This window comes from Centrocercus urophasianus, unplaced genomic scaffold, assembly GCF_019232065.1.
Source record: "Centrocercus urophasianus isolate 14NV4802_14NV808 unplaced genomic scaffold, USGS_Curo_1.0 seq_26, whole genome shotgun sequence".
In the NCBI taxonomy this organism is placed as follows: Eukaryota; Metazoa; Chordata; class Aves; order Galliformes; family Phasianidae; genus Centrocercus; species Centrocercus urophasianus.
In genome coordinates, this window is record NW_024884822.1 from 2602966 (window position 1) to 2629532 (window position 26567).

Here is a 26567-nt window from a genome sequence, read left to right on the forward strand (position 1 = left end):
TGTGTATGCTGCTGTTGTGAATGTTGAAACAAGCTATTAACAGCAATCTTCTTGTATTGCAGATGCGAGTGCTTGCCTGGTTACAGTGGCAAACACTGTGAAATAGATGATGATGACTGTGTGGGCCATAAGTGTCGCCATGGAGCTGTCTGCGTAGATGCAGTCAATGGCTACACCTGCATCTGTCCTCAGGGCTTCAGGTACGTGAGAGGCACCTCCTCCTCCACACTATTTGTCTTTTGTACATGGTATTGAGGCACTTTCTTTAATTGCCTTCATTCTCAGAGCTAATCAGCCTCTACGTTTGGTATTGATGTGTCATTCCTATGGGAATAGATAGCCTGGTGCTTTCTGTCTTGTAGCTGAAATAGATCTTAAAGAGTTAACTGAATAGGCAGCATTTGCTTTTCAAACAGCAGTTTGCCTTTTGTGCAGTGCTGTGTCAATTTGCCTGCCTGCCTGCCCCAGCCTTTCCTGGTAAAGCAGTAGGTAATGCAATCACATAAATGATATGGAGATAAGTTTTGCACATGTGAGAGAGAGCAAAGGGTAATAAAATTATATATATGAACCCTCAGACCAGGCTGGGAGAAAATAAGATTCTGAAGATGCTGTGCCAGTATCTCTGTGCCTGCTGGAGGACAGGCTCACTACGATTTGGGCTGTAAATTTCCAGTCTCTGACAGCTGCCAATAAATCTGACTCCTGGAAATCTCACTGTCTGTCAAAGATAAGTGTGCTGCTCCAAATGGATTCACTAATCATTGCCTGAGGCTGGATACTGGTTTCCTTCCAGCTAAACTTTTCCTGTGTTTGAAATACACACACAAGACAAAGAGGAATACCTGAAAAGATCAGTCTTGACAAAGTCAAAATTACGTGAACACTTAGAAATCCTTTATTCTGCCTTGTATCTGCAACTGTCCTCGTTCTTCTTGCTTTCATCCTCTCTGGGTTTTTTTTCCCTTGTTAACAAACATTATTATTGAAAAATAGAGAGACTTTTCTGAATAGGTACTGATATATAACATGCTGACAACCCACAGTTACATAGAATCAGACTTATTATTTATAGGAAACCAAAAAGTTCATATCTTTTTCGTCCGCTTTGATGGCCCTGGGGATCTTGCAAGTTGGTGACTGGTGAGGATAACAAAAGGCTATCCCACAGTAGAATTGTAAATGTTCAGTGTTATCTAATTGTTCAGAGAGCTGAGAAATGTGATTGCTAAACTGTATCAGGAGTCAAGGGTAGCTCACTCCTGTGGTCAGATAGCACTGACTGGGAGACCTCTGCTGCAGGTGCCCTGGCATGCCAGTTCTAGGTGGTGATAAATAAGAGCTGTTTGAATTTTGGGGGGGTAAGACAGTATCACAATGTTTGATAGAGGTGTGTTAAGTCAGGACACACTTTAGCTGAACAGTAGGGATAGGTGGGAGTCTGGTCTGGGTCATTCTTGCATCCCAGGTGGCTCTTCTGGCAGCTTGGGTTGGCTGTTCTCACAGCAGGGACTTCAGAGGAAGGATCTGGAGCAAGCCAACTCTATCACATGAGGAGTTTCCATTCCACTGAAGTACTTCAAGAAGCAGCAATATCTTTCTCCACAAAGCTTCTTAACTCTTCTACTAGCTTAGACAGTGCTTCATAGCCAGGGTAAGACTTGTGCAAGAAAGGTAAACTCCACTGCCTTACAACTGCAGAGCCAGGAATGACTTGAGGTGTCGTGTTTGCTTTCCTTTTGTGACACCCCTCCATGGCATCTCTCTTAATTTCCTATGCAAGACACAGGGGAGTTGAGGGTGTTTTATGAAGAAAGCATCAGTGGGCAGTAACAGAAGCTGTCTGTCAAGGCAGAGGATGAGCTGAAACCCCTAGAGTTTCCATGCAGAACAGTTCCTGCTCTTGTTTGATTTCATGTTTAAAATTCTGCTAGCAAAATATGATCTGCTCATTATTCTTCCCATGACTCTGGCCTTTCGTGCTTTGAAGGCCTGCTGCTCTGAAAGGGTTTCTGATGTGTTTTTTCTTTCAAGATTGCAATTGGAAAGCTGGTGATTGACAGAGTTCAGACTTTGGATGGCGTAGGGTTATAGACTTGGCTGTTCACAATGTGCCTGAGGTGCTGTGCAGCAAGGAGATAACTTTGCAACGCCACAAGTGTTGGTGAGGAGAGAACACAGGAGGATGATCTGCAGAAGGGAACTAGGAGACCCATGGTTATGATGAATAAAGTTAGTTGTCTAAACTTCAAGAGTCATTTCCCAGCAGTGAGCTTACAGAGTGACCTCCTCCCAGTTATCTGGAGCTTATGCTATTGTCGTAAATGCATAGAGCTCTAGCGATTTTATAGTTGTTGCTATGCTGTACATCAAAGCCACATGCAGATGGTTAAAAACTTAACATCATCATACAGCTGGACAAATGGCACTCTCTGGTAATCCTTGGCAGTGGAGCGCTCATATGCACAGTTACCTCCAATTACAGCCCCAAAAGCAGGAGCACCAACATGCGCACACCTGCTTTTCCATTTTGGCATTTGCTATTCACTGTTCGTTTGCAGCTATGCCCCATACCTTATCACTCAGCAACCTTTTGCAATTATATAATACGTTTTCTTCCTGCAAAGTTTTCTGTTTCCTGTACAATATGTTTACCTCCCTTAGATGAAAACATTCAAGAATTTGTGAACCTTTATTGAATAAAAGCTGACTTATCAAAGCTTGCTTCTAGCAATCGGCCTCACAGTAGCGCTGTCCTGATAAATGTTGCAGTGGTTGGAAATCACATGTTCATGCTGCTGAGCTTGATACAGAGAACTGATCCTCCGTTGTGTAAATGCTCCTGAGTTCCCCACTGGGACAGTTTGCTGCAAGAAACTCAACTGTGATTATTTAAATAAAAGAGATGGTACCAGGCAGGAGGGAGCTGGCCAAGCTGTGCCAGCGAAACGGTGCTCCACATTCCTGTTACAGAAAGAAGTCATATTAATGATTTATAAAACTATTTTTAATATTTAAAATAGAAAAGGCCTCGACAGACACTTGTTCACTTGTTGCAAATGTAATGTCTGGATCTCAGCAGCAGGACAGCCACACTTGTGGAGCCACCCTCTGAAAGGGTTTCAGGGCAAGGAAAGGCTGCAGAAGAGCTGTATGGGAAGTCTGGGAAATCTTTCAGAGCAGCACCGAGCACAGACACGCTGGCTTCTTGCAACATTTGCTTTCTGTTAGCGGGGACTGTTGCGGGCTGCATGTATTTTTCATTATTATTATTTTTAACTTCCATGAAATCAGAGTTATAAACACTGTCTTTCCTTCTGCTTTCTAGTTGTCTCTCACAGACAAAACAAAGTGATTGGTTTTAGGCAGAGCAAACCTAATGGGCTGGCTTAGCAGGGCTCCTTTCAGCTAGTCGTCTGTAGAACAAATTGCACTTGACATCAGGTCAATGGTGGCAGTCATCTGTGGGGTCAGCCCTTGTTTGTTCCCATTGTCAGACCTCTGACATGTTGGCCATTGCAAAGCTCATTGCAAAGCTCTGTGCTGGGGAGGGAGATCACGACTTAATGAAACCAGGCTTCAGGCAGGGAAGTGCTCCACGCAGCCCACCTGTGTGCCTGGCTGGCAGTGTGGATGGAGCACTGATGCTCTGAGCACTATGATCATCAGCTCTCACTGGCTCTGGCTGCCAGGCTGGTAGGCAACCACTGTTATAACTAGCTTAAGTTGGCAGGAATTGCTTTCTGCCTATCTGTCTTCCCCTGAGGTTGTTGCTGTTTTTTCATGTTCCCTTATTTTCTTGGAAAGGGGGATCCAAGCCACATCTTGGTGGGTCGTGCCACACCCTGCAGCACAGTGCTGCCCTCCAGGAGCAGGAGGCCTGTGGGGCTCTGCCAGGCTGCAGCAGCACACCATAAGGAAGGGAACGTCTCTTAGTCTGTGGCTAGTTCGTAGTTCAGGTGTGTTCAGAAAGTAACATTCCCAAGAACAAATTTGCTTTGAGAATCATATCAGATGAATTAAAGAGAACCATTTCTCATATGCAGTTATTCTCCCAAACCATATTGCCTTTCCTGTTCCCATTTCCACTGCTCCCTACAGCATGCTGAACTCTGTACTGACCCCTATACCTCTCCAAATACTCCTTGGAGCAAAGAGAATGGGGTTTATTGATTGCCAGCAGTCTTGCCTGCCAAATTACCCTTCTGAGATAAGTTGTCTAGATTAATAGATTGGCTTGCCTCTATGCAAGAATATGCTTTCCTGATAGAGGATATTTACTGCTGTCTGTGATTTGGTGTTGTGTTTGTTTTTTTCCCCCCAGTTCTTTGCTGAAAGCATTAGCAGTTTGTGACTGAGCCCACTCACAGCTCCAAGCATCACCCAAGCAGAGCAACTGCACTGCTTTTGGTGCAGTTCAGAGTTTATTCCATCTGTATTTCATTGTGCGTTTCTCTTTCTTGTGTATGATACAAAGAGAGTTACTCAGAGGCAGACCAGAGGGCAGCATGGGTTGTGAGAATAGGGGCCAGGAGAGGGTTGGATGCCATGCCAACAGTTCTTTGGATAGGGCCATAGTACTCTGCAAAACTTCCATCAGAGGATATGAAAAGGAAAGCCAATTCTTTCTGTTTCAGAAGCAGCAGGTCCCTATGGCTGAGCAAGATTGCTGTTTTATTTGCTGTTCTTGCACATCTAGTATTGGTACTATGTACTGTGGGATTATGGTTTAGGTTTCTGTTCTAAGATTGCCTAGAAAGTCACCAAGCTTCAACATCTCACCTGCTTTACTGGAGAGAAGTGAGGTTTTTGGCACCTTCTGCTTTGTTTTTCTAGGAGTGCTATTATTCCACAAAGTGCTCCCTTGAATGGCAGGAAATTCCTAGTGGGACAAGTGGGATTTCAGTGCTCCAAGACTGAGCTGAGGGGTTATTCACTGCAGGAATGTGTCTGCCACAATCCTCTCCTGGAAAGTTGCCTGTCCCAGTACTAAGGAGCGTGGAGAGCCGGAGCCCGCAGCCACCCCGCGCCGCTCCCCAGCACCGCCTGACGCGCTCTCCCTGCTCCCCAGGCAGCGATTTTTCATCATTTTGTTGTCTGCACGTTTTCAAGCAGTCACAGAATTAAATGCGAAGATTTTATGTTCTCTCAACAATACAAAATGGATTTGTTGGGTTTGGAAGGTGCCTTGTAAGGAGAAATGTCGAGGTGCCCCCTATGAGTGCAGGGTGTGTGTGCTGCCAGCCTGGCCCCACTGCAGGGCCTGCAGGCTGTACTAGGCAGAGGTTCCCCATTACTTTTTGCAGTTCAGTGTGACGCATGATATCACTGTGAAAGATGTCTGCAGCTTTTTACATTTTTTCCCTTTTCCCCATTCCTCCTAGGCTGATGTCAGTATTTAACTGCAGTTGAGTCATTCCAGTCTATTGTAGAAAGCAAATAACCTGTGAAGTGCGCAGCCTGGGGTCTGAGCCAGTGCTGCTCCTGGGAGCCTTGGAGCTCAGAAGCTACTATATGTGGGTTTGGCTTGTATCATAATGATACAGCCTCTTGTATCATTAAGACCAAACCATAGCACTTTCCTCCAGGTCTGAATTCATCTTGTGTTCACAAGTTCTCAGACTGGGCACTTGGCTTTCCTGCCTCCAACTCTGGGAGGTCCTTTCCTTTTCATTTTTCTGGTCTGCGATGTAGCCAACCACAAACTCAGCTAAAATAAAGTTAATAATCCCACTGCTGTCAGAAACAGCCATTGCAGGGAAACTGCCCAGAGAACAGCACAGTATCGGTGCCTCTGAGAATTTTTAGCCATTGCCCATCTGTTGATTTTGTGCTCTCTGGTACACAGTAAAGCAAGTGAGGAGAGTGTACGAGATGCTACAAATAGAGGATTTCCCTTTTGTGCCACTTACAACACCAGCAATAGATTCAAGTCACAAAGCCTAAGACAGAGATCTTTGGCTGAGGAGTGCTGCACATTTTGTATAGCAGGGAGAGCAGGTGGGCTGAGCTCAGGTTTGGGTTTAAATGGCTCTGTTTTTGTGGGAACATCTGCACAGCACAGTGTGGTATGGAAGCTATTTGAGACAGACTGCTGTACCTTGCAGAGCTAGATAACCAGTGCAAAGTGCAGAACGAATTGTTTTTAGTATTTGAATTGGCTCATACAAACCCAGCATGGGGGTTTCTGTACAGCGTGATGCTGTACAGCTCTCACACAGTAAAGCTGGCACATGGTAGCTGAATCTTGGAGTCATTATACCACAATAGTATTGTAGCGTCAGCATCTGAAAACGTTTTCTTCCATACAAAAATCTGGGATAAACGAGGCTGCTTTTTCTTCACTTAACTTTCTACAGTGGACTTTTCTGTGAAACTCCTCCACCGATGGTTCTGCTCCAGACAAGCCCATGTGATAACTATGAGTGCCAGAACGGCGCCCAGTGCATCGTCGCGCACCAGGAGCCCGTCTGCCGCTGTCTTGCTGGCTTTGCTGGGCAGAAGTGTGAGAAGCTCATCACGGTGAACTTTGTTGGAAAGGATTCCTATGTGGAATTGCCATCAGCCAAAATTCGCCCCCAGGCAAACATTTCCCTCCAGGTATGTCATGCAGAGTATCTGCTGCTGGTTTCTGAGAAATAGCATATCTACATCCACAAAGCGCGACAGCTGAAGGCTGCTCTGTTCTCTCCTGACTCACAATTTCCCATTTGAATGCAGCAGGACTTTCTAATAACTTGAGTTGACCTTCTTCATATTCATAGATAGTATGTGATCTTGCTGAAATTCATTGCAATTGAAGGTGATTTTCTAAAATACCAGTTTATTGAGAAACACATTTATTCGGGTGCCACCAAAAATACAGCTACAGTCCATCAGCAGGGTTCACATATATTGCAGCTTTCACTGGAAAACTCTTGCTCATTTGAGACAGGGGAGCCTTCCAACATGTTTGTGTATGAACATGTCACCAAGTCCTTTTCTGTGTTTCATGATTCTTGCTTTCATTGTTCCTCATATATATGCTCTATTAAATCACATTTGAATTGCATATATTATTTAGTTGCAATTTTTAATATAGGTTTATTGTTTCCATTTTAATCTTTCTCAAGAAACCTCACCTGGTTATTAATGTTATGCAGGTAGCAACAGACAAGGACAATGGCATCTTGTTATACAAAGGAGACAATGATCCTTTGGCTCTGGAGTTGTACCAAGGACATGTGAGACTCATCTATGACACACTAAATTCTCCACCTACCACAGTATACAGGTAAGAATCTAAGCTTTTCCAAGACAGTTTATTTCTGAAAAAAAGATGGAAAGGCAGGGTTTTTCTAAAAAGCAAGCATGAAAGAAGAATCCTTTATTTTACATCACTGCATCTCTTTAATGTATGCAAATAGATATGAAAATCAGAATAAAGCCTTAGTTGGAGGCTGCATGGTTAAAAGTGGTCATTTGTAGGTAATGTCGGTGGTATCATGTCCGATGGCAAATGCAGAAAATTGCTGTGATTTCTCATTTACTGTATGGATTTAGTATCTGATGAATGTTTTCCTTGAAATAGTTGCAAGTAGTCTCTTTCTCTGACATTGATATTGAGCATTAACTTTCCGTACTGGGACAGAACAGTAACTATGCAAGGCCAGGATGAGAGCATTTCAAAAGAGGAGGAGAAGAGCTGAATTCCTCTACAAGGAAATGTTTTTAGAAGATCTCTTAACTGTATCAGTAGTAACAATGCAAACCATGAGAGAACACAAATTACATAGCTAGATTATAGAGCATTTCCCTCTCAGAGGCCATTTAGGTTCACTCCAATTCCTTTGCAGTATGCATGCAGAAGAGGTGGATTTCTTATCCTGCCTCTCTCCCTATAGAAGACCATTCTGTTAAAGTGAGTGTATGGATGGCATTAAGACTGACTGTGATTTACCCTGCTCTTCTACTGAAAAGTTTTCTCAGCCCTCCATGAAGCTTCAGTCCACTCAACATGGTAGCTGTGCAGTTTTCTTTAAGGAGAGCAGTGATATATTTAAGAAAACAAAACAATTCTTTATAATAACAAGTTGGATAATCCCAGTGCAGGAATGTCATCAGAAGGAACAATGGCTTGTCCACTGTAGGAATGAAGAAAGTGGTTTCTTAGTGACTTTGACTGGCTGGACAGGTATGAGAAATTTCCCTGTGTGTGGCTGCTAATCCTAATTGATTTCATGTTAGAGCAAAGCCAAAGTTGTTAAACAGTTTTACGCCACTAATTAGAACACAGAAAAGCTTATTGTGTGTGGGCAGCTCATGAGGTGACAGACCAGCATGGATGCTTGCTTTCTGTTGTCACGGGCAGAATGTTGAGGTGACAAGAGCTGTTGCCACCATCAACGCCGCCTTACAGATCTGCTGCCTTGTGGTGAAGCTCCCAGAGATGGCAAGTGGCAGTGTCCTCATTATTACTGTGCCCTTCTTATTGATCAAGGAGGAGGTCTCCATTCAGACTGACACCTCATTAACATAAGATTAATGGCCTGTTCGCTGCATTTTGTACTGTGTGATCTGTTGAGATGGGAAAGTAGCTGCTTAATACGATGCCCTTTCTGAAATGTCACTCTAATCTTTTATTAGTTGAAGGAGTGGAGCAAAATGGGATTAGCATGGAGCTTGATGGGAAAAGATTAGGTCGACTGAGAAAAACTACAACCAAAGAATGTCAAGAAGGGCCTCTAAATAGATTAAGAGACTTGTTTTCCTTAAGGACTGAGGAAGCAGGAGGAAAGCTGCTTCTCCCTTGGGACTTAAGGGTAGAAGATATGAATGGATCTGGTTTGACCTCCCCGTATATCCTGTTTGACTTTTACTAAGGGCATAAGCTGTGTTTGACTACAGCTTGGCCCCAAAATGGAAAGTCCTATATTTCTTTTAGCAGCTTGGACAATGGGCAGTCATTTCCGTTATGGCAATGATGGCATTAGCCATCATTTCTAAATTGAGTTTCACTAATTCCTTCTGGATGTTTTAGAGGCCAGAATATCTGGTACTGGCTTTCATGAGTTCATCTGTACTTTCAATTGCAGTGAACTGAAATGAATATCTGATTCTGTCTGGTGCATTTCATCTAAACCTTTGGAACCGAGCAACTCTTCTTGGCAACTTTCACATTTACTCTTTCTTTTTTTCTTTTGTTCATTAAAAATAAGATTACTAAGTGAATCAGAAACTTTTAAATCTCAGTCTCGCCACTGGTAAAACTGTTTGCCTTCTCTATTACCTGCACCTGGCTCTCTTGTTTAGATGCCATATCTAAATCTCATCCTCAGCAAAAGTGGACTGATTGTCTTTGAAGTTTGCTGAAAGACGAAGATTAGATTCATTTTCTCAGGCAATATCAGAAGCTGCTGTTCTCCAAAGGGGTCCACTCGCCAGAAGAGATAAGCAGTGCAACAAGCAACAAAGCCGTTGCTTGCCTCAGAAGCACGTGCCAAAAGAGTTAAAATACTGCCTGGTGGGAACTGTGCCAATTAACAGCTGCAGGAAATCTCTTACTGACCTGGTCCAGTGTTGTAACTGAGCTGTTTTACTGGTTAGTTCAGGTACTCCTGTGATGGGATATGGGAAGACACTGGCAAGCCACATTATCTGTAATTCTACATCAGGGTCTCTACTATGAGATTTATTAATAGTACTTAAGAACGGTAAAATTAGCAAAGTACTTGGCTAATTCACATGATATCGTGTAGGAATGAGATTAAAAAACCTGCTACCAGATGGGTTTAGAAGCTAGCAGCAAGTATGGCATGTGCAGTGGCAGTTTTCAGTAGGACTCGGTGAGGTGTGCTGGAAGGGTGATGGGCACAGTAGGACATAGCCATGGTGCAGTTCAGCACGGTGTGCTGTGAACTTAACCTGCTGTAATATATTCTGCAGTTGGCCTCCCTTTCCAAATTATTCTAAGAAAATGTTTGAGGACAGGGATGTGGCACAATGGTATATGGCATGCCAAGAAGCAATTGATATTACCTGCTTGGTGAGGACAGGCTCCCTCTGGCTTTTGGAGCAGGCTGGTTCCTGTGTCTTAGTTGCTCTTCTGAGCAGATTTAAGTAGAAGTACAGGACGAAGTTAATCTGGAAAAGCCCAAGGTTAATTTGCTCCATGTTGAGATTTACTTTACATATATTATTCATGTTACGCTCGAATGGAAAGGTTACAGTTGACATTGGACTTTTAGCGCAGCAGTATGGCAAAAAGTTGAAAGAGACCTTCACATTCCCTCTACTCCAAGTGCCTGACCTCTTGAGGGCTAACCAAATGTTACAGCACGTTAGTGAGAGCTGTCCAAGGCTTCTTGAACACTGACAGGCGTGGGAGATCAACTGCTTCACGAGGAAGCCTGCTCCAGTGTTGAACCACATTTGTGTAAGAAGATTCATTATATCTAGTCTGAACGTCTCCTGGCACAACTCTGTGCCATCCCAGTGCATCCTATCAGCAGCAGTCATTCTTTCATTCCAGTCAGAATAAAGGTCAGTAAATGTCCAATGGGAAGGTTTACCTAAAAATACATTCTCATTTATCAAGTCAGAAAGAAATACAAGTTCATGCATGACTATGCAGTGATTGAAAGTGCCCTTTTAAAAGGAAACCTGACTGCTTTGTTACAGGAATTCCTCACTTGCAGGCTGTGTAATAAAGGCTTCCTAAAGCTTGTAGCAAACACGTTATAGAAGATCCATTTTTAAAGTAGGATTTCTACTTCTTATTTATTTTATTCTGCTTAATCACTCACTTTATATATAATGAATTAACAAAAACCATGCAATTTTGTACTTTTAGTTTTCAGTCATTGATATTAGTATCTTCTATCAGCTTTCTTTTTTAGTCTCTTTTGCTACAACTGTTCCTTGAACCAAAAATAAAACCTGACCTGCACTGTTTCTTTCCACTTTAGGTTTTATGCTATCACACTATCACATTGATTTGAATGCTAAATTGATCCTTCCTAATAGAAATGGGAAATAGAAATTTGACAGAAACTACCAAATCCCTGCAGAGTTCCCAGATTGCTGTGTTGCATACAGACTGTTGTAACTGCTAAAGGGAGAGATGCAAATATCTTTGGTGTAAAATCATGTTTTCATGCAGGCTTCCTGACAGTAGTAAAAAAGGAAGCAATCAGGAAAACACCAGAATTAATTGTGTTTGTCTTTCTGCAGAGCCTACGCCCAAATTACATCACATTTCTCTATAAAAGTATCCTTACAGTCTGTTTTCAAAAATTCTGTATCACTAGAAATATTTCTAACAGATTGTATCATGCTGTTCTCATGGTCTGGCTAATTCCTACATAGCATAGATGGATGTTCTTGTGGTTAGAGCACAAAGTCTGAAGTCAGGGGAGTTTACTGTATCATACATGATGACTGTGGGATGACAAATTAAATCTGTTTCTTCGTGCACAGAAAGTACAGAAATGAGCAGAAGAAAGGAAGTGTTTCAGAAATGTGCTGTGTGTCCCCAGGGGACGAGATTCTGTCTCCACCAGGCTGTGGCTGAGCTTCCTAGCCCAGTGTCTGCCACCTGCCCATCCTTTTCCACATCAGCCTCTGCAGGCAGCAGCTCGCTGCCCTGTGGCAGGTCCCCAGAGAACCAAACTGGGATTTTGACTCAATGATTTTGGCCCTGTATTCAGATTTCATAGGCTTCTCCTCCGCTCTGCTGGTGCTGAGGTTGAACAATTACCTCAGTGATGGAAGAGCTTCCACATCGACCAAAGAAGGGGGAGATGGGATTTTTCTGTAATCACCTCTCCTTAGCTGCAGTCACTTATCTGAAAAGAAGCCTTCGAGGCTATGGCATTAATACACTGCTTTCTGGGGAGGAATGTGCTGGAGGAGTGAAAGCATTAGTTCTTCTTTGAATCATTATTAGAGTTTGTCAAACCCTTTTTTTTTTTACCAAAAGTCTCTGCAGAGCTCACTGTATGATGGTCCTTTTCTTCCTAATACCTTCACAATCTGCAGCTTGTGCTATGCCTGCCCCTCATGGGATTCCTTTTTGGTATTTCTGGATAGTCTCTAAATAGTCTGTTTTTCAGAGATCTCTATGAAGCATTACTGAGCTCTTAATAATTACGGACATTTGCAATTCATTTTATTCTTGCTATCACACACCTTATTTTTCTCATGTGCTCCTTAGGGAATTTTCATCAAATATAACGAACGAGACCAGCATTAACCTCAGACCTGCACAGCAAACGCTGTAAAATTTGAATGTAATATACATTTTGCATGAGCCAAGGCGAAGGACAGATGAATTCTTTTTTGCCTTTATAAAGGATTCTGGTGTATCTGAGCAGGACAAAAAAGACAAGTGTTTTTCTTAGTGGATTTCTATAGTTTTCCGTGTTTTTTTGTGTAGTAGGACAAAGGAAATGTAAGGCCAAGATCTTTAAATATCATCCAACTTTTATCACTTGGTTCAGAATCAAATATTTGCTTTCATGAAATTCAGAAACTTTCTTCTGCTGAAATGAAGCTTAAAAAGAGGAAAGTTTTCTCCTCCAGGCTGCCTGGTGGCTTAGCAGGCAAATCTTATTGACCTGAATTAATTTTTTTTCTTTCTAAAATCTCAGCTATCTCTTGAAAGAATGATAGGATTTCTCTCTCTCCTCCTGTCTGCCTTCTTCTCTTCATCGTAATACCATGGGACCGTTGGACTGGATGACCTTGTAGGTCTTTTCCAACCCTGATGATTCCATGATTGTAGTACCCAGGCACACTGTGCTGCAGACCCACAGTTTAATTTCTGAGCTATACACATAAGGTGGGTTCGGTGTGGGATGTTTTCACAGCACCAGCACTGCTGCACTGCCAGAACTGTGGCTAAAGCAGTGGCATGCTTGTTCGTGTCTTCCCTTCAGCACTCCATGTTGAGCTTTGGCAAAATTAAGCCCATTTGTGAAGGCAAGAAACACAGTAGGTGCTCTTATGCCACTGAGGGTTTAGTGCCATTTGAAGCTGTTATTTAAATTAACCTGTATTGCAACTATTGGAAGTGAAAGGTAGATATGTTGTTGGGGTTTTTTTTTGCTCAGCAGCCTTTTAGAATGGGCTGTGCGAAACAGGACCGCAGTGCACACATGAATATGTGAGTTTGCCATTATAATGCTGATTTCTTTCAGCATATAATATTAAAAATATAATAAAGTCAGCAAGATGTCGGAATTAATCCCAGGAAGAGATGAGAGGTAACGGGATAAGGGTGGTTCAGAACTAAACAAAAAGTGGGAGAAGTCTGAAAGGAATCAACATGTTAAAACAGCCTCTTGTTAGAGTTAACTGTGCAGCACACTGCCCTCATGCAGCTCCTCAATGCTCCTTCCTGTCATGGACACTTCAGAGGATTAGGCCCAAAAATGGGAAGCAAATCCCTCATAGTTCTGACATTTCACTCAGCAGCTGAGCGTACTGATCATTCTTCCTAAGTATTTTTAAGAGCATCAAGGAGGGAGGAGTTTGCTCCTGGAAGCTCTACAAGGAGCTCAGCACCTTGGAAGTACTTGTAGGTTTTTGTACTGGAGCACTCCTGGCTTTATGTGAAGATGAATGGTGATGCCCAAAATTGTTTTCTAAAGTGACTTGACTGACTAAAATCAATAGCATAGTTCATCACCAAAAGAAAATTTGCTGCTGCGAATGTGGAAACCCACATTATAAATAAAGGTTTTCTGCATTTGTTAAAGTAAATAGCTGGCTTGACTTCAGTCAGTTCAATTCAACCCTTAAAACTACCCAGCCAAACTAAAAGTAATTATGAAATGAGAACTACTTCTTGCACTCTCTGATGACTTGATTCAGTCAGTGGCATGTCTGTAACATGATTCATCTAGAGAGAGCATCAGTGAAACCTTGATGATGCTCTTGGCAACTCCTGAGCTCCTGTAAACCAGTGATGGTGTTGATCCACCTGAGCACTCACCGTGGTTTCTTCATGTTGGGAACCCACTCTGGTGCTGAGCTGTTTCCAGCAAGTAGCTTGGAGAAGAGCATGCAAAGGTATTTACAGAATGTGCTGAGCTGGAAGGGACCAACATTGCCCATCAAGTGCAGCAGCTGACTCCACACAGGACTGCCAAACCTGATGTTGGAGAGTGCAGTCCCAGCGTTCCTGAGCTGCAGCAGCTTGGGGCCGTGCCCACCGCCATGGGAGCTGTGCCGTGCCCACCGCCCTCCCCTGACAGCCCCAGCCATTCCCTGGGCCCTGTCACTGTCACACAGAGCAGAGCTCAGCGCTGCCCTCCGCTCCCTGACCCTTCAGCATCTTCGCAGCCCTCCTTGGGCCTTTGTCTGATAGCTTTACATCCTTGTGTTGTGGCACTCAGTCCTGCTCGAGGTGAGGACACTCCAGCACAGTGCAGAGCGGGAAGGCATTTTCTTACCGTCAGTCTGGTGTATTTTCAGCATTGATTAATACTGATTACTTCAGAGGAAAGTTGAAGTATCCTCATAGCGGACGATGCTGGAACAAACCAAGTCGTAGTCAAAGAAACTTCAGAATCTGCGTATCCACTAGTGGCTGCTTCTGTCTTGAATTGTGAGGGTTTTGCCTCACAGCAAAAAATGTAGCAAGCTAATATAACAAGTTTGTTTCATTCTGCCCGTAAATTTTGTGTAAACATGATGAGTAACACAAAGTGTATGTGTGTGCCATGTGTGATAGCTGTGTGTGCTGCTTATTCCAAGCACCAGGCTCTGGATTCAATACACTGTCTCTGCTGGAAGACGTGCATGCAGAACTGGCACTAAGGATGGTCACGGAGGTGCAGCACAGTTCTGTGCACAATTATTTCAGTGCTTCTTCCCAGTATAGAAATGTGGGGCCCAGCTTTGCCAGTGCTGCTAGAAAAGGAAAGCAAAGCAGCTGCCATTCTAGGTGTCAGATAGCAATGGATTTTGTTTATTGTAGTGGAAGATGTGCACAGCTGTAGGTATGATGCCATAGATGGGATGGAGACAATTTCATTTCCTGACTGTTGTCAGGTTTCTGAATAGCCAGTTTTTTTCATAGGGCTTAGCCTTGGATTTCAGATTTAAAAACTGATTCTCAGTCATTCAAATTGGAAACACTTTTACTTGTATTCTGTAGTGGCCCTGGACCTTGATTGCTAAATGGCAGATACTTTGATATTTTCCAGAGCTGAAAAGAGGATAGATGGTGTAAAGTGTCCTGTCAGACAAAATGACTTTGTGAAGATGTTTGATGGGTTTCCTCATTGGAAACAGTCCCGTGATAACCAGTAGAATGTCAGAGCTGCTGTCAGTAGCCCGTGGCCCTGGCACTCTGGAGAAGCACCAGCACCTGTTTGGTGCCAGGTCCAGGCAGCAGGCAGGGCTGCCAGAGCCACATGTGGGGGGTGGCTCTTGCCAAGGGAGATGGTGCTGGGTGCTGGGACTGGCCCTGCTGCTCTTTTTTAAGGGTAAATGATTTAATGAGTCCCAGTGGCATTGCAAAACCTATATGTAATCATTTTTACATTCTGTGCTTACTGGGCTTGTTATTTTACATGAGGCATGTTAACAGAACAGAGAAACAGTAGCTCGTTGCACTGCAGTGCACTGTGTGCCATCATGCACAAACTGTTGTGGAGGAGCTGGATGGGAAGGTATTAGCACTGTGACCCCCAGTCAGGGGGGCCTCAGACTTGCAGAGTTCACTCAAGCTATTTCTATTGCTCTTAACGCTTGCGTTTAACTAACTCTCAGCTGGCAGAATGAGGCATTCAGCTCTGCAGCGACATTGTGATCCTGCAGGAGACTGGTGCAGGATTCAGCCCCTCTGCCCACGTCAGGAACATGGTGAGAATTTACTGCAAACAGGGAGTGCTTACACTGGCCATGAATCTGCCCCTTTAATGAATAGTCTACAAAAAGGGGTCAGGATTGCGTTAATTGCATGTTGCAGGAGTATAAAAAAGGTCCTTGCCTTTCCCTTAGAAGGTCTGTAATACAATAGCTTTCACTGCTGGCAGGGGTGCTGCAGGAGTGGAATTATGACTGGAAATTAGATATGCATAGCCTGGCCAAATGATCATTAAGGGAGATATGGTAATCAGCTGCCAGTGTTTAAGGGCTGTAAACACCAGGAGGAGAAAGATGGCTTTTTTGGGTGGTCTGCAGGGTTAGAAGTAAGAGAAAAGGTATAAAGCCAAGCACATGAGCATGGAGGTAGCAAGCAAAAATCTTAACCATTGAGTGCTCTCAGTTTAGGAGACCTGACACCCGAATCATGTAGGTTGAACATAACAAAAGGGAGTGTATTTTAAGCTGGAAGTGAGCTTGAGTGCTTTAAAACATATTTTTCACCTCTTATTTCCCCGGTCTTGTGTTTCATTAGCATTTTTCGTGCTTTCTTCTCAACATGTGGTTTTTATTTGGCTTCCGGAGATGATAGTGCTTGAAGGGATGTGTTATTGTAAAAGTAGCACAAGCACTACTCAATTATGGTTTTGCCATTGTTGCCATGGAGTTTAAATCTGTTTTAAGCTGGGGACTGATTATAACAGGAACCAAGGGCAGGAGGTAGCTGTAGCTTGGAAAGGTGAAAGCCTATCACCACTGGCATGTGAAGTCATCCCAGCACGGGAGTTTCACAGCTCCCAAATTGTGTCTCCATGTATTCCCCTGCAGCTCTACCTGTTTCCTGATTTTAGTGCCTGTTCTTCCCACGTGCTGAGTGCTCATTGAGCTCTTTTGGACAGATATTTCTGGCTATTCCCCTCTACTTTGGATTTTTCAAAGACTGCCCAAGTTCAGTGTTTCCCGTGGCCTTCTCTCCCCAGTCACTTACCATTTTCTTGTTTGCTTTGTTCTGTGCTTCAGATGAGGCATGTCCCCATTAAGACTGAGGTCAAGAAAATCTGGAGACTGTAGCTAATGAATTGATGTTCTCATTTGCATAATTGATGGTTACGCATTTCCTCGGTGACATAGTTTGCTGTGATACTTAGAGCTATTTTTGTTTTGACTTCTCTGCCCTGCTGCTTCTGCTGTGCACACTGAAGGTACATTACATGTCAGAGAAAAGAATGAACCCCAAAGCCCAAGCTTTACAAGTTGAACACTTTAATCCTTTAATGCATTTCTGTTCACAGGCATATTTACAGTGGCTCGGCTGTAAACCTCTTGTGTATTAGAGCAGGGGGAGTTGTGTTTATAACATCTGTGCGTGCTTGGGGGCTGGAGGAGAGGAGAAAGCAAACAGGAGAGAAAGAAGAGAAACATATAAAAGATGAGAGTAAGAATCAGGTCTTATATACATTCCCTGAGTATTTCTATTCAGTACACCTTTTTCCCTTCACTTCCTCGTGTTCTGAAGTCTGAGCCCTGGTGGAGGCCATGGCCCTGTCTGTGTGTGCCATCCGGTTCAGTGCATGCAGCCCATCTTGCTGGAGTCACCGCACTGTGAGGCGCTGATGGCTCTTAGCGAGCCCTCCAAGTGGGGAGCTGCAGCCCTGAGCTCCCGCTGGGCGCAGCCACCCAGACAGCACAAACTAAAAGCCGTATCCGGGGGTCATTTAAAATCTGATTTTCTCCTGTGTGCTCTTTCTCACTGGCTCTGGGACCCTTAGAGAAAGTAATAGTGCAGTTCTGGGAGGTAAACAGCGACAAACAGCGACAAACGCTCCGAGCGGCGCCGCGAGGCCGCCCGGCCCGAGCCGTCGCCGGGCAGCGCGAGGCCGCGCGCGTTCCGCGGGGCTGCGGCGCCCCCTCGTGGCGCCCTCGCGAGGCCGCGTTGACGGCGATCCCCAACCCCGAGGCAGCGCTTCCACACCGCGGGCCGTTGCTGAAGGATGAGCGCTGCACGCCCACCCGACCCCCGATGATATTCGGTCAAGATTTGAAGGAGAGCCTTGCAGAGAGCTGGGTCGGGCAGGAGCCTCCGGTAAAAGAGCCGAGCGCTGCGAGTTTGTGCTGCGAGCAGCGTGTGGGGCTCTGCTCTGCGCCTGTGGCTTTCTGCCCTTCATCTGCAGCCAAGCCACTGTCTCCGGCGGTCCCAGATGACTAAGCGGGGCTCTGAGCTGAAGTCAGAATCGAGCAGCACTCGGCCATGTGTGCCCACGTGTACCCAGAGGTGGGGACAAGCTCCATCCCAGCGAGCTTGCTGCCTGCACGTGCTGAGAGGCACAGCTCCACGTAGGCAGCTGCTGCTGCTGCCAGGACACACAGCCGTTTGTTGGCCTCTTGTCGGGGCTCTCCGCACAATTTGGGGGAAGCACTCACTGTGGAGGAGTGGTTGATAAATGCCTGTGAAATCCTGGCCCGGGGAACAGGCAGCGCTGCCAGATGTGATAGCACTGTCCTCTGACAAATGGCCACAGCGTGGCCCTGCTCAGATAGCAGCACGGCTCTGTGTGTTGGCCCCACACACCCATCCTGCCAGGACGCGGTCCGTCCTGCAGCCATCCATCCCAGCTGGAACGTGCTGTCCTGCAGCCATCCATCTGTCTGGAGCTCAACTGTCACAGGGCTGTTCTGCCTCTCATTGGCACTGCTGCATAAAGTAACAGTTGTTATTGTGCTGCCATGTATCCAGCACCTTTCAGCTGCACTGAAAGTCCCAGTGCTTCATACACATGAATTAAGTATTGCGACACAGCAGTGAGGCGTGCAGGGAGTTATTACACAGCTGTTCCTTGTAACATGGCAGATATTTGCCACATTCTTAGCAGAATTCAGGAATAGCAAGCTCAGACCAACTGGTGTCAGTCAATAGAGCAGTGCTAAAGGGCTAGAGGTGTGTTCTGCAGGGTACGCAGCCTGTGGCAGTACATCCCACGTATGTCCTTGGCACTTACCTCTACCCATGTCACTGCTTCCTTACATCTATATGCAGCACAGGACCCTAAGGATGGACAGCAGCATGTCAAATAGGTTGGGAGGTGGATAGATCTACAAGGTAATTCCTCTTTAGAGGTGGGTCACTCCTGAGTGTTCTGTTCCACTTCAGTGATGGTAAAGAAAATATGGCAAAGGAGCTCTGAGACCTGCACATCTGCACTGCAGGTTTGCAGAATACCTGAAAGGAATCTGACCTGTGAACTTCAAACACTGAGGGAGGACGCTGAGCATGTAGGCCATTGGAATGAGCAAAACCCGTTCTTTAAACTTACTGTTTTTATTTTAATATGGTATATCCCACTTATGGAGCAAACTCAAATCTGGATTGTCAGCAAAGCAGTGTTGGATGTCTGAGTCCCACTTAGGAGGCATTCAGGCAAGGGTCTCACAGGCCAGGCTTAGGGAGGGTTGGCACCACAGTGTGCGAGGGCAGTTTATTTCAGTTGAAGGATAGTTTGGCTCTGTAAGGAAATCATGGTTTCTGAAGCCCCCGCTGTCTCTTGCCCCATACTGCAGTCCCTTGCTGTCCCTGCAAAGTAATTTGAGTTTAAACTAACACAGAAGAATAACTGGTCTTGCAGCGGAGCACCAAGCAGTGTGACAGAGGGGCAGCAAGCTATGACTAGAAAATGGGAACTTTTCATTAGCTTTGCCACCAAAGCCAGTGTACCATGGGGCTACACTTCTGCTGTTATGTCCTGAGAATTACAGCTGCAGTAGTTACTGTCTTGGCTTTGTGGGACGGTAGGGAGGGTTAATGGGTACACTACAAGTGGAACATGTGTAAGCACAAGTTTTTAATCAATTTCATGGGTGGACACAACCCTCAGATGCAGCATTCCTCTCCAGTGTTACATAGATATAGATACTCTGCCTTCTCACATCAGACATCAGCAAAGTTTAGAATTTGTACCTTAGTGGCTCGTGGTGGAAGAACTGTCGAGGACAGTGGCAATAAAGGTAGTTGGAATGGGGGCTGTGCTTTGCAAGCTGTAACAGAAGCATAGGCAGATCACTGTTAACACCATCTAATTCTCTCTTTTATTTTTAGTGTGGAAACTGTAAATGATGGGCAGTTTCATAGTGTGGAACTTGTGATGCTGAATCAAACTCTGAACCTGGTGGTGGACAAGGGGACTCCCAAAAGTCTTGGAAAACTCCAGAAACAGTCTTCTGTCAGCCTCAACACACCGCTCTACATTGGAGGTACAATGAGTTGCTCTGGACTTTGACATGTTAAAAATCTTTTTGTTAAAAAAAGCAAAACAGAACAGAGGCTTGTTAAAAAAAATAATAATTCTCAGAAGACTCACTGAACTCTCTCAGAAGCAAATTGTATTCCATCCTGTGGAAAGGACTTTCTGACTGGGGGAAAACAAGAGGTTTTGTCCTTCTCCTCCGCCAGAGGTTGCTTCTCAATTTCATTATTCATATTTCATTAGCATCCCCCTGCATGGTCTGCATGAACCCACATGCCAGACCAGGGAAGTTAACCTAAGCAGGGCACAAGCAGTCTCTGTTCAGTGGCCATTACTAGAGAGACCAGTTGGTCATTTCTAAAGCTTTCAGAACTTGCTGGCAGTAAGATCTCATGGTGAAGAATACGATAGAAGTATTGCAGGGAGTCACTGCAGAAAAGCAAATCAAACATCAGTAGGTTTATACATACTATAAGTGAACTGTATTTCTGCTGTAAATTGTATAGAGGTTTAAAAGTTGGGGGAAGAAGAAAAGATTATATTCTCCAAACAGTATTAACACACAAGCTGACTAAAAACTTCTTGGCTAACAGTTTTCTCACTGGAAACTGATGCCAGAACAATGTTTGAAAGATTTTAGAATTGATCAAACTTCTGTTAAAAAGTTTTTTTCATATTCAGGATGTAATTTCTGGGGCCACCTAGAGTGGAAAGCAGATGCTCAGAATCAGAGTATCCCACTGATGAAGTGTCGGGGCATTAGAGACAATGAATCCTGTGCTCTGCCTGATGGATTTATTTGTTCCAGACCCCCACCAATTCCATTTTGGAATAAATGTTGAAATCTCCCATTTTCTGTGACACAGAGTTGTTGGTTTTTGTTTTTTGGGGTTTTTTTTTTTTGACAGCCTATTCTAAATACAAAACTCAGCAGAATAAAAACAGACTAAAAAATCTATTCTATAAGCTTTTTCTGAGCAGATTATGTAAGGCAATAGTAGAAACCACTTGACCATTTGGTGCTGGTTAAGCTTTTTATAAACAATTCCTTTTAATAACCCTTTTCTAAAAGAGCCCTGAATATTGCCTTTGTAAATCAGAAAACTGGCTGATCTTGCTTTTTACAGAGCTGAACTTTTATAATTGGTTTCTGTTAGGAATGTCACCGGTTATTAAAGAGCAGTGTGCATCAAAGATGATCTGCTGTTGAGGCCATCATAATTTCTCTCTCTAATTCAGCTAAAGAGATTCCCACCTTGTTGCAATTTATACACAGGGAAGTGAAGGACTCTTTTGGATACCAGAATGCACGGAGCTCAGCAGAGACTTGTATTGCCCCGTGCATTTCTTCTTGAGTCTTTCTAAATCCTCACTCATGTGCCACTTATGTATATCTAGCATTGCCATAAATGCCAACTGCCCTTCCATTTCAGGCTGTTTAATTAAGTCATTAAATTAATCCCAGAACAATTCTTACTGTAACCTTTAAGACAGACCTGAGGCTTCAGGTACCCAGAATCTTGCACATCTCTCCACTTGGTCTAGCAACCTTCCTCCTAAATCATTATTAAACAAAGATGTTGATCTGGTTTCGACTTTGACAGTGGAGTTACCAATAGCAAAATCCAGAGACCTTATACAGTTGAAAATGGAAGCACTTGCCTGTGCAAGTACAACTGAAGCAGATGCTAGTGAGGAGGGCATAACACGATGTCCAAAAAAGCTGTTGGCTCTCTGAGCTTGGGAACTCTTCCAAGGGCTTGAATGACATGAAGGGCACTCGCCCCAAAGGTTTGGCTGGCCTCCTCATACACTGTTCTCTGACTCTAGATTTCTTCTGAGCTAGTTTCTATGGGTTGCACTCCTTAACTTGATGGTTGAATCATGGTAACTATCTTGTTGTATCCCAGAATCGTAGCTACTGGCTGACAAGCAAAAATATTCTCACCTTTCAGAAGGAGAATTGCTATTGAACTGTAGGCAGAAGGAGCATTATCTAAGGACAAAATACATGACCATCCACCAAAGATCTGAGCTTCTTTTCCCCCCTTTTTTAATAATATATTTCCTACGTAAGCTGAACAAGTGATTGTATTTTTGTTCCTTTCCATTTCCAGAATGAGGACAATACAGTTGCGCTGCCTTACAAAGGTGCCATGCACATCACTTCTTTAAAGGTTACAAGGTGCTGAGGCAAAAGAAATGTTAGCTATTATAATTTATATACTAGCATTGTAACTGTGAGCAAGCTTTCCCTTTTTCTTTTTTTATCTGAAGGGATCCCGACCTCTACTGGATTATCTTCTCTGCGCCAGGGTGCAGATAAGGCACCAAGTGGCTTTCATGGATGTATTCACGATGTTCGCATCAATAACGAGCTACAGGATTTCAAGGATTTACCACAGCAGTCAATAGGAGTCCTTCCTGGCTGTAAATCCTGTAACATCTGCAAGCACGGCATTTGCCGATCCCTGGAAAAAACAAGTGTGGTTTGTGAATGTCACCCAGGCTGGACAGGCCCCCTGTGTGACCAGGAAATTGGAGACCCATGTCTTAACCACAAGTAAGCTTGAATGAATGCTGATGGGAGGGCAAAAGCTTTAAAGCTAATGCATATTTTCGTTTCATCTTGTAAAAGCACATGTGACCATTTTTGGAGGTGCTGGGTTCCCACATAAATTATTGATAGTGCACGTCGGTGTCCGTGGACTGTTCAGTTTTCATGTCTTGTTTTGATGCTGGTCACTCTCCAAATGACCTCGTTCTCCTAGAGGAGCTAATTGTTTATACAGCAGGCTTTACTTTCAGCTATATTTACACATTAAAGTAAGAAAACATCTGTTAATGGCTGCACATTGCCTCTGAGGCAGTGAGTGCACACATGTATCCAGAGCAGAGCCAGCCACAAGAGAGAGGTTTGCATTGTAGTGATATGCAGCAGCTCTGGACAGGGAATTCGAGTTAACTCCCTGAAAACCATTATGCAGTCTGTTGTGAACAGTTTTGAATTTCTTAAATAGGTGAATGAAATATTACATTCTGAAACACCCCTTTAAAGTGCAAGTTTGAAGAGTAGCACGGTGTTGCATGCAAAGGCAGTATGACTATAAAGCACTCACATTTCAAAGGCTCAATAATAACCACATCTCCATCAGAAACACTGGATGAATAGCTTACTTATGGCAAGTACACAAGGAAACAGCCCAAGGCAGACCAGCAGACTGCGTGGTTCAGTGCTGTTTCATAGCAGATGGAAGTACTCTGGTTTTAGAAGCTGCTTTGGTTGCACTATCTTTGGAAGGGGCTTTTTAGAACCACATGCTTTTGACAGGTAAATTGACACAGTAAATAATCACTCTGGCCAGTGGGGGCCCAAATATGACTTGCAGAGGAACTGTTTTAAACTTGCTAATTCTGCAAACTAGTACCCTGGAAGGCACTGAGAAGCATCTCACAGATTACAGACTGAAGTGACCCAAATGAGGCTGTTGTGATTGGACAGAGAAAAATGAGGGACTTCCAGATGTTTACATGATGATGGTTTCTCATGTGATCCACAGAGTGTTACACAATAATGAATGTAGACCTTGCTAAGGAAAGTAGCTGTGCATATTTTTAATACTCTCTTACTGCCCCACCTTACCATTAAGTCACTTTTGGAGTTACAAGCCCCTTGTGTCCAGGCCAGCTGACAGATCTCTGCTCCCACACTCACAGATTAACCTCAGTGAGGAAATGCAACCGTAATGAACAGGTAGTTGATAACAGCTGATACCCAAGCACACCTTTGGTTAGCGGGGCAAAAAATACTGCTTCACAGCCTGTGACCACCTTTAGTTATTATTTTGCATGTCTTGACTTGACTGATACTGTTTTACTATTTCTGCTTTCTATTTGCATAGATTAAAAACTAAATGTGTAAGGGTTCAACATAAGCAGGAGACAGTTTTAAAGGACGAAGAAATAAGAAAAAAGAGCCACTGGTTTATGTCAGTAAGACCTGATAGAATAAAGGCTATGAACCCTGAGCAGTTTTCCCTGAACTGGACATGTTGCCTTCTTCCCTGCCCGTTCCAAATCTGTCCTCCCAGAAGCAGGCATGGTGTCAGAGAGCTTGCTAAGGATCACCACCCTACCCCTACCCCTACCCCTACCCCTACCCCTACCCCTACCCCTACCCCTAACCCTAACCCTAACCCTAACCCTCAGTTATACCAAAGCTTAAGGCAAATCACATGAGCCGGGGAACTCTTCAGCTAGAACTGCCTGGTTAAGCCTGTGTTAGGCTTTTTCACAGAAATCTTTATTTCTCATAATGTTTTTTATCACCTGATATTATTTGTAGAGTAGTTCTGCTAGAGAAGCCTGGGCATTGACTGTTGGCACTTTGTTCCACACAGTGGTGCTGTCTCGCGTGGGTGCCAAGTATTGGTCCACGCTCATGGAAGAGCCTGATGTTTTTCCAAGAGATCACTTTGGATCACAAATTCCAAGTGTATTCTCTGAACATTATCTACTATTCACTGAAAACTCATAGTTTCTTCAATGTGTTTGACGCTGATCTGCTGTTTCTTAGATTACTGTCGTGGCTTTAAGTATGCAGAAACAGCAAAATCCAAACTTATAAACATTCCTGGGAAGAGGAACTTCAACGTCAGAGTACTTTTCTTTCTCCAGGTGTCTGCATGGTAAGTGCATGGCAGCCAATGTTGCTTACACCTGTAAGTGCATGGAAGGCTACACAGGCATGTACTGTGAGAAGAAGAACAATTCCTCGAACCCGTGCAGGATTTTGAAATGCAACCATGGGCAGTGTAAGATTTCTGAGCATGGGGAACCCTACTGTGAATGCGATCCCAACTACAGCGGAGACCACTGTGACAAAGGTATGCTTGGCCACAGGGACCAGGATGTTGGTCTGCTGTGCTTCTGCTTTACATCTTTCTTTTCCCCCTCTTCCATGTAATTTGTATTAGAGAGTAAATGGCAAATAATAAGAAAGATAAAGGTAAGTCACCCTCTACGGAGCAACAGAGAAATGAACCACTACAATCTAACATATGGAAAGAGGACATCTGTAGTACAGGGTTTTGTTCCCTGTCTCCTGAATCCTCAAGGTTTGCTGCTTCCAAGATTCTGTAAGGTTGTTGGACGTTGTTGTGAGGCTTTCCTTGGATAAACAGTGGTCAGTCAGCAGTGCTGGGAAAGGAGTGTTACACTGCATACCAGGGGCTTTTGTGGAGAGCACAACAAGGGCCTAGATGGCAGGAGGTCCTGTCTGAAGTGGCAGTGAAGATTCCCAGCTCACTCCTGCTGGTGCAGCTGGGCAGGTTTCCAGGGGCATCCCACAGCTCGTGCTGGGGTGTGCCTCTTCTGCCCTGACCTGAAAACACTGGAAACTCTGCGAGTTCTAACTTCATCCCTTCTGCCTTCAGTCCTTCCTGTACAGAAGGAAGGAGCTGGCTTGTATTACTGTTGTGCCTTTTCTGTGAACTACAGACTTTCCAAATTATACAGATCATATGCAGTCTCACTAAAGTGGATCTGCCTGTGACAAAGTGAGTACCCTAGATGGCCGATGTCACGCAGAGCAGGCTGACCTCTGATCCTGTGAAGCAGGCATAGTAAAACTAACTTGCATTTTGCAGGAGCGTTGCAGGATTCAACACCCAACATTCATTAAAGCACTTCCAGCACTGCTGATCAAAGCCATCAGGCCTGCACAGCCTCTGCCTTGTGCCGGATATTGCACATTTGTGTAACACTAGCTCTGTTTTGGTGGCAGGTACAAAGCAGTAAAAGATTACGGTTCTGCTCACGGCATCTGCTTGCCCTGAGTATCACTACATGCACAGGGCTGTCCGCTGATGAGTGGGGAATATCTAGCAAAATGGTTACAGCATTGCTTCCTTGACATCTCCGCTGTCTTACCAGAGAATCTCTGCCAAGGGGAGATCATTCGAGAAGTGGTCCGTAAGCAGCAGGGCTACACGACGTGCGTCACCGCCTCCAAAGTGCCCCGCATGGAATGCCGTGGCAGCTGCAGCAGCGGGCAGTGCTGCGTCCCACTGCGGAGCAAAAGGAGGAAATACTTCTTCCAGTGCGTGGATGGCTCCACCTTCACAGAGGAACTGGAGAGACACGTGGAGTGCGGCTGCTCAAAATGCTCATAAGCCATTCTCCAGCCTCTCGCCACTTTAATCGACTCAGAAGTGCTATCAAAATGGGACCTATTTACTTTCAGAGTGAAGAAGAAAAGAATTATTAAGTATATTGTAAAATAAACAAAAAATAGAACTTATTTTTATTATGGAAAGTGACTATTTTCATCTTTTATTATATAAAGTATCACACCACTTTGGGTATGTGTATCATATAGTGAGTTATTTTTACCATGAAACTTTTTTTAACAGTTGTAAGAAAAAAAAAATTAAAAAGTTAAAATTTAAAAAAATTATATAAAGAAAACATAGC

At 44.1% G+C, this 26567-nt stretch overlaps 1 protein-coding gene across 2 annotated transcripts in view; it reads left to right on the forward strand.

The window, feature by feature from the left end:
• SLIT3 (slit guidance ligand 3) overlaps positions 1-26567 on the forward strand; it is a 472881-nt gene extending 446314 nt beyond the window's left edge. For both annotated transcript variants that reach the window (XM_042826239.1, XM_042826238.1), the window contains exons 31-37: positions 63-200; positions 6360-6600; positions 7143-7273; positions 19946-20100; positions 22371-22656; positions 24771-24979; positions 26028-26567. In XM_042826239.1, the coding sequence (XP_042682173.1) occupies positions 63-200; positions 6360-6600; positions 7143-7273; positions 19946-20100; positions 22371-22656; positions 24771-24979; positions 26028-26266 (1399 nt within the window). In that variant the 3' untranslated portion in view covers positions 26267-26567. The remainder of the gene's footprint in view (positions 1-62; positions 201-6359; positions 6601-7142; positions 7274-19945; positions 20101-22370; positions 22657-24770; positions 24980-26027) is intronic.